We start from the raw sequence: 8,249 nt of genomic DNA, 5'->3' as shown, positions 1-8,249 counted from the left end.
TTGAATGATTTGTAGTGTAACCGCTGGCAGGATTAGTGACGCCACATGAGATTATGCAGATCTGATTTTTCTGATAATCAGCAAACACACTGTGGGACCGCGGGAAAGGACAACCCATCAGTTTACGGCCAATCAGAGACAGGGTTGAGGAGAAAAGGTGTGGCAGAGAACTCCATTCAGGCAACAGTTAATTTTAGGGTGTGGGGAGGGATGGTATCAAGTATAAGTATGTATGTGTGTGTGTGTGTGTGTGGCTTACCCTGAGCAACTTGACTGAATTCCAAAACTACTTAGAATAAGAAAAGTAGCTATTGTTACTCTCCCTGAACCGCAACGTGATTTGTTAGTTTAGACAGCTGTTCACCCTTCACGTGTGAAATCACGCATTTAGATTGTAAAATGTACTCTCAGGTAGTTTATACAGACATAAACTGTGTGGTGAATGCTGTATCAGTGCCAATGCTGGGCTATGTCTGGAAACACCATATAATATGGTTAAGTATGAAGTACGGTTACAGTTAAATTGAGTTAGTCAATACACTGAAATAATGCTCAGACATCACTATTTTAGGCACAGATTGCATCTCTTCATGTTTACCAAAACATGAAATATTCAGATTCTAGATCAGGATAGATTCTAAAGCTTTGAATGATGGGGGACTTGGAAGAACATCTTTTTCTGAGTTACAGGGCATGATAAAAAAAAAAATTATAACTTATATATAAATTATTTTGCGGGTACCGGTAAATAAATCATTCTTCGATTCTTCTTCAATTCGAGTGTCAAGTAAATAGGTTTTACTCAGGTTGTAGTGTTTAAAGATGAGGCTTTGACTGACATTATGAACAAAAGTGAGATATACTGTGGCAGTGTTGAGTGGTAGAGAAAGCTCTGCGGGACAAAGAAGCTCAGGTTGGTGTGTTTACCTCTTCCCCCTTTCCCACATAAGTTACAAGACTTCTGAAATACTGACATCACCCACACGTTTTTACTTAAATCATGGGTAGTGAGCCAGGGTTAATCTTTTAAATCAGACTTTAGCCTCTCAATGACGGGTCTGTGCAACCAAAGCAGGAGGATTGGCAACACAATGCTGGGCTCTGTACTCTCTCCACAGCTGAACCTCCCTGCTGGTCAAGACATCCACCACAACAGGTCAATAATCCAGCGCTAGAACAGTTTGCAACGCAGTCATTGCCCTACCGTTGCAATGAGCCATGGGGTGAGGTCAGGTCCAGCGGCTGTAGGGTGATGTGTCATCTGCCCATGCTATGTACCAAAGGATTGTACCACTTGATATCCAGTACTGTGCAAACGTCTCAGACACCTTACATGTTTTGTTTCAGCAAGGCTGTAAGGACCATATTGTTTATTTCTCACTTTCTTAATTAGAATATGTCCAGAGAACACAGGAAATATGTACACAGGCCATTTAAATACACAAAATAAAATAAAAAAATCATTCTCAAGCTACAATTGGATTTGTTGTTTTAGCAGCGTTATAATGACCAGTCCCCCAAGAGGGAAGCTCTTGATGGAGCTGTCGTTCTCTTCCCAGGGCACTGATGGGCATGCCTGACCTGCCAGAAGCTGCTGGTAGATACAGCTATGATGGGGGTCTCGAGATCAGCTGCTGGTAGATACAGCTATGATGGGGGTCTCGAGATCAGCTGCTGACGTGACTGTGGCTAACTATAAAACTGACGCTGCGGTGTCCAGAGCTTTTTGGCAGGGCGCAAAGAGGAGGAGCCACCTGAACAGCACTGCACATCTCCGGTGACCCTCTTCATTGTGCTCCCAGGTAGCAGTAGTGTCAGCTTGCCTCATCAAGGTTCTTTGAATAGAAACCTTTGGCCACATATTTTCCACTTTAGGTGAGCCATGAACTCTTCCAGCTGTAGGTTTGCAACGAGATCTCCTCCCCACTTCTGATACCAATGTGTCAGAGCCAGAACTGGCTTCAGCTTCCCACTTGCGAGATTAGTCATTAAAATACTGTAAAAACAACCAATCGAATGGATGCAAAAGACTTTTTTTGCTATTTGTTTTTGGTTCTTTATATTCCCTCTATCTTCTGGTTGGCTTCTAATAAAGACAATGAGAGAAATGTATATGGTCATCATAGTATTGCTAAAACAACAAATCTAATGGGTGCCTAACATTTCTAATAAAGACAATGAGAGAAATGTATATGGTCATCATAGTATTGCTAAAACAACAAATCTAATGGGTGCCTAACATTTTTGCACAGTAGCCTACCGTACATCGGCCAACCTTTGGTGATATGCATAGAATCAAGTCGTGTAATTCTGGCAAAAGTTTCAATGACAGTACTGGGTCAAGGACACTTTTGGTCCTAGAGTGCTAATTGCGTTCGTAATCATGGTATTTCTATTTCCCCATCTGACTCCACATTAATCTACACAGGCCGATTTAAGAGTAGCCTAGAGTAACAAGCAGGGGCTGTGCAGGGGCTCTTGCACAACTGCATTTCTTCCTTACTGCACACAGGGCACCTTTTTGTCTCCGCTAAAGCTGGGCTTGATTCAACACTTCAGGATATCGGTGGGCTAATAAAGACTTTCTCCACAACATAAATACAAAAACCTCGTATATGCACATATAGCCGAATGAATTCATTTAACCCAGAAGCCTCAGTTGAATCATCAGATATGGTCAAATGAACAATTAACTTGTGTAATAATTAAATGATTTATAATTACCTTCAACCACCATAATCTCAACTAACACCATAAACTGCAAACCACTGCAGAGCCAGCAGAATTTAGACAAAAGCTTCACCAACTCAACCATTGTTGTTTTAACACATCTGAACATCAATCAGATGATGTTATTTCTGTTGTAAGGAGTCAGATGCATTAAAGGTGGTTTTCTGCCCACCACATACTGGTAAATAGCTTTACTAACAAAACATTACTGTAAGGAGTTTAAAAGAAATTAGTCAGCAGCGAAGATGCTGAGGCATTCCAGTTATGTACAATTAACAAAGTTGTGTGACTGAATGGCCTTATAATAATCTCTACGATCTATTTCCTGGTTGGACTATAGCAATGTATCAAACCAACAAGGCCTTCTAGTCATTAGGGTGGTAGTGGTCTTACAGCATAGCCTGTAGCTATGCTATCTGGTGAGTAGCTAATAGCCGATTGTAATGTGGTGGTGGTGCGGAGGGCAATAGTCAAAGAGCAAACCGTGATGAAAAGCTTGGGAACCACTGACTTTGGAGTATAAAGACATGACTGACATCAAATGTACTTTATGGTAACCTTAAATATAACATTATTCTTCCAAATTATATTACACTTTCAAATATACTTGAATACTGTTCACACAATGACTAATAGTTTAAATACTTTTATTTATAAATAACCCCAAAAGATTTAACCACAACATATCATGATGTTTTCAATAGCACATGAACAAAATGTTTAAGTTAACACATTAAGTATTAAACACTACTGTCATTACAAATGAGTTCAGTGTGGGCCTCCACCCCAAATGTAAGGCGAAGGATGTAAACAATAATGTGTTACCATTACAGTGCACACAGAACTGCAATATGTGTTACCATTACAGTGCACACAGAACTGCAATATGTGTTACCATTACAGTACACACAGAACTGCAAGTTTCTGTACATGAGGGTGACTGATGTTTTTTACATGTTTAATTAAATGTTCAGGCCCATTTTCCTTCGGTTATGCCGAACTTTCAAAACAGCCGCTAAGGTCTGGTAATGAAATGGATTTCATTTTTCAAAAATTGTTGTCTGACTTAGTTCCATGTATGTGCTCGGGGCAGTCTTTAGCAATCATTTCTTTAGTTTATAATTTGTTTTAGTTTTAATCAAGTGATAAGAACAGATCCGACACACTGTGAGTGGGCACAGGGATACAACTTAGAAACGCTATTGTGCAACTCATGGAAGGTTACACAAGTTCATGTGTTAATGGCCAAAGGAGACATTTGCACCCTGGATACAGCCCTCCTCATCAGATACACCCATTTCATAGGGTAACAGACCTCGGAAGTTTGCCTACAAAAAGGACCCAAAAGCTGCCATCTTTGCCCATATAAGGAGATCTGCGTACCATCTTTGCCCAAATAAGGAGATCCGGATCTCCTTATATGGGCAAAGATGGCAGCTTTGGGTTCTTTTTGTGAGCAAACTTCAGAGGTCTATGTCAGCGGAGCACACCCCTCTCTGTCCAACATGTGCCCCTCCTGTCAGTCATACGGCACCAGCCGAGCTCTCCGCCACCTCACTGGCCACAGTCCATATGCTCTGGCCAGTACTGGTCCAGCATGTAGTGGCTGAGGGAGGGGTCAGGGCCGGGCTGAGCGGGTGCCCTCTCCCTCTCAGAGTCATCCTGCTCCCACTGCTCCTCCACTAGCTTGTAGAGATCCAGCGCAGCCCGGGCATCTTCCACCGAGCAGTGTCCCGCCTTCCCAACCTGAGGCACAGAGAGACCACAGAGGTCAACCTCCAACAGAGTCCCATAGACCTGATGCAAATGCTTCTGAGGTGATGTGAAACTAAGGACATGTATCAGTGCAGGTATTCTTGCTTGTTACTAAACTGATTCAATTGAAACATCCAAGACAAGCCTCCTAACAGTCATGTCACACTGCTGCAACAAACCCAATCATCAATGTATTCATGATTAAAGGATAATTCCGGTATTTAGCACTTTGAGTCCCTTTTCTGGTTTGTTTTGGATGAACTAGAGTGGTGGACACCGAAATTTTGACGGTGGGTCCAGTCTCAACTTTCTGACTCGCTTTGAATCGCCTTTGACTGCTTCAGAGTGGCTGGCTATGGGCATGCACCTTAAAACAACCCTTAACGTTCGTTTTCAAAAGTGTGCAACTCACGGAGTGGTTAGTGGTGTTCATTGATTATTAAAAACAAATATATTGGCGCATTGTATGATTTCAATCCGTGTTATTTGCTATTGTAGAACAATTTTTTCAGATTCCTCACAACCGCATATAAACTTCCGCTCAATATTTGAGTCTGAAGCAAAGCTGAATGAAAAAGTCTTGCGGGAAGACTACAACCAGGTTTTCCCGCAGCACTTTGCAGCTAAGGCGGCCGCCTTAGCAACACATGCTTGCCGCCTTAACTAGCCTACGTCGTCAAAAAAAAAAAAATATATATATATAGGTAGGCCTATATGAGCGATGTCTGTTACTCTAGGCCTGTTTTCTCCTTTTCATTTCAAACCATAACCAATGCCAGTCTCCCTTCTCTGCAGAACGCATGCAAAATAATAATAAAAAACGTGCCATGAATTGGAAGTTTTTACAATCTTTAAATGCCATCTTTAAATGTCAAATTATGGCCGGGTTCTATTATTTACTTTATTTGGGGCTTGTAATCAATGCAGTTATTTTTACGTTTTTTTGTGAGGCATGTGTTTCGTTTGGAGTGGCTGCTGTCTTTAAATTATTCAAAGTTTACAAACTATTCCAAAGTTTTTATAGTCGGTTGTTAACTTATATTATAAGTTATACTACCTCAAACAACAAAGTATACACGGTTTTCTGGAACAAATCTTCAATGGACTCCCTCGTTTTGCATTGCATTCGATAATCGACTTGTACGGACTTTCCTTCGAGAGGAGCTGGTAGGGAGATAGTTTGCTAAGTGTTCTTAACAGTCTTCTGTGATAAACTCCGGATTCGCTAACTAGGTTGTTGGTGCTTCATTTTATGTGTAGGGACCCTGAGCAAGCTACTGACGAGGTTTGGTGCTGTTTTGACCAATATTACTGGTTAAAAAAAAAAGCCATTTGGAAAGCGTTTGGCATACCGCCCCTATCTACGCCACTGTTTGGGATTTGGGGCTGTAGCATATGCTGGGCCAAGCTCTGTAGTGGTTGATCGACAAAAAATACTTTCTCCACGGCTTATTTGAATTGTGTATTAATGCAGAAAAACAACTTTTGGTCAATTCTCGCTGGAATTACACTTTAAGGGTTGTTTTAAGGACATGTTTGTGCATACACATAGCCAGCCACTCTGAAGCAGTCAAAGGCGATACAAAACTAGTCAGAAAGTTGAGACAGGACCACCCATCTTCAAAATTTCAGTGTCCACCACTCTAGTTCATCCAAACAAACCAGAAAAGGGACAAAGTGCTAAATACCGAAATTATCCTTTAGGGCTATACAATGGTCCAGAGATAACCACTGAAACTACAGTTAAACTGATGAGCTAAAGACGGGGAACTGACAGGGGCTTGCTAGACTAGTGCTTTAGTCAAGGCCTCACCTGAATATTTCTATTGAGGAGTCTTCGCGTTAGAGTCTTCAGTGATGCGCCACTTTTAGAAGGTAAGCCACACATCTGTCGAAGTGCTCGCGATGACATCGTATCCCTGATCATATGCCAAGGGTGTGAGAACCCCAGGGCCTTAAAGTCGTTGTGAAGCGCATGACCGATAACCACCTTATCCTTAATTAGAGTTACAATCTAAAAACAACAAGGTGCACAAAGAGCATGTTAATATAGTGCAATCACAAAACATTTTAATATTTCACCTGAAGAATGGCAAACACCTACCACAAAAAACACACCAAGAAACCTACCTCTGTCCACACAAAACACACACCAAGAAACCTACCACTTCCCACACAAAACACACACCAAGAAACCTACCTCTGTCCTGGCCTTTTGAAAAGGGACGGCATGCTGGAGGTGCTGCTTTCTGATTCCACTCCAGCGAGTGCGGTAGTTTGTGACGGGCCGACTTGGCAGAATATACTGGTCATACAGTACAGCACCATCATAGTTCAAGACACTACAGCGTGCCAGCTCACTGCAATGTCCGTCAGGGCCCGTACCCACCATCTCACAGTCTATGGCCACAACTTTGGCACGACACCTGCCAATGCAGGGTGAGCATCGGCCACTGGAGGGTGGGCTCGCCTCGGAGGCAAAACCACTGTCCAACTCCCAACGTTCACCGAATGTAGGAACCCTCTTCTCCATAATGGGCTGCAAGTGATCAATAGTGGATTCCTGGTCACCTGTGCTTTTACTGAATACAGAAGCGGGAGTGTCAACAACACAATCATCTGTCCCAGAATATGCACTGCATCCTAGGTCATCTCCTTTAATCTCACACAATTTCCTTTTCTTTGCAGAGCTGGTCGCTTTATGAGCGTCGGTACCATCGTCTGGTTTTTCTTTGGTCTTTCGTTTTGTAGGCTTCCTCTTAGACTTCTTGTATACTTTTGAAATACTGTATGTATGTGCCCGAGGCTGTCCATTCAGTGGGCCACAGGGGGAAATTCTTCCACATGTGATCTCTATGCCCGACATGTTCACTGTCTGAAATAGCTCACATCTGAAAGATGAATAGACACGGAGATGGAGTTGGTGACAGACTTTTCAATTGCTATCTTAACGTTACAAAGCCTAATGAACTTCCGCTGAATAGCGTTATGTGGTTAGCTATCTTTTCACTAAGCTATTTAAAAGGAACACGCCAGTTAACGTGAACGTCGTTTTTCATTTACTCTTGCCATCCATACAGCAAAACACAGCTTTACATTTTCGTAAATTCAATAGAAGTGTAAGGTAAAACGTTTTAGTTAAACGATATTGCTTTCTGCATGGAATTGTTTTCTAAAAGGGGAAAGCTTCACCACCGGCTTGAATGGTGCTAACTTTACTAGCAGCTAGTAGCTGCTACTAGCTAGCGCTGTTCATGATACAAAGTCACTTAACAGACTAGCTACTGCGTTTATTTAGATTACATATATTTTACCTCATACGTTACTGTCTCATATTCACTGTAAAATTGACAAGCAAGGCAAATATTAGCATTCATAGGTTGTGCGAGCATAGCTAAAATCCTACCTTAGCACACGTGGACCCGGTCACACAGACGTGTGGGCAGAAATAGAACAAGTTCGGGCAAGTCCTTAAAGGTGGGTAGCTATTGGTCCGTTCAAGTACATCGCTGCAATAAACAATAATAGCAGGCTCACCCATTTTCACTCCGGTTTGAGGAAAAGCATCACGTGACTTTGGACAACCAAGCAAAGAACCCTCGCTTTAACACCGAACATGTGTCTATGGTCGGCACAGTGGCCCCTACAAGTAGCCAAGGATAAAATAGTGCTGCCACGTTGTGGCCAAATCATTTTTAAAATACCCTTTAGTTTGTAGCAAGATAACTAATTACATTAATTGAACAGAATTATGAATATGAATT

The 8,249-nt window shown here is 42.0% G+C and overlaps 1 protein-coding gene across 2 annotated transcripts; it reads right to left on the bottom strand.

Moving 5' to 3' along the window:
* Nucleotides 1-3,360: 3,360 nt before the first annotated feature.
* Nucleotides 3,361-8,034, bottom strand: isg20 (interferon stimulated exonuclease gene). 2 transcript variants are annotated; one of them, XM_042110491.1, is made up of 4 exons: nucleotides 7,892-8,034; nucleotides 6,686-7,376; nucleotides 6,299-6,499; nucleotides 3,361-4,476 (listed from the first exon to the last, which is right to left on the bottom strand). In XM_042110491.1, the coding sequence occupies exons 2-4, from the start codon at nucleotides 7,349-7,351 to the stop codon at nucleotides 4,285-4,287; spliced, it is 1,059 nt and encodes a 352-aa protein (XP_041966425.1). In that variant the 5' UTR covers nucleotides 7,352-7,376; nucleotides 7,892-8,034; the 3' UTR covers nucleotides 3,361-4,284. The 2 variants fall into 2 exon arrangements, with proteins under 2 accessions (XP_041966425.1, XP_041966424.1); XM_042110490.1 differs by lacking the exon at nucleotides 7,892-8,034 and adding an exon at nucleotides 7,800-7,820.
* Nucleotides 8,035-8,249: the final 215 nt, after the last annotated feature.

This window comes from Alosa sapidissima, chromosome 11, assembly GCF_018492685.1.
Source record: "Alosa sapidissima isolate fAloSap1 chromosome 11, fAloSap1.pri, whole genome shotgun sequence".
In the NCBI taxonomy this organism is placed as follows: domain Eukaryota; kingdom Metazoa; phylum Chordata; class Actinopteri; order Clupeiformes; family Clupeidae; genus Alosa; species Alosa sapidissima.
The sequence above is the reverse complement of the archived record's forward strand: the minus strand, read 5'-3'. Positions and strand labels throughout refer to the sequence as shown.

Excerpts from the sequence above, each read along its gene's own strand:
- isg20 (XM_042110490.1), bottom strand. Across the intron at positions 6,500-6,685 it reads TTCAAAAGGCCAGGACAGAG|ATTGTAACTCTAATTAAGGA; the intron begins GTAGGTTTCTTG and ends TGTTGTTTTTAG. Across the intron at positions 4,477-6,298 it reads TCCTCAATAGAAATATTCAG|GTTGGGAAGGCGGGACACTG; the intron begins GTGAGGCCTTGA and ends TCTGTGCCTCAG.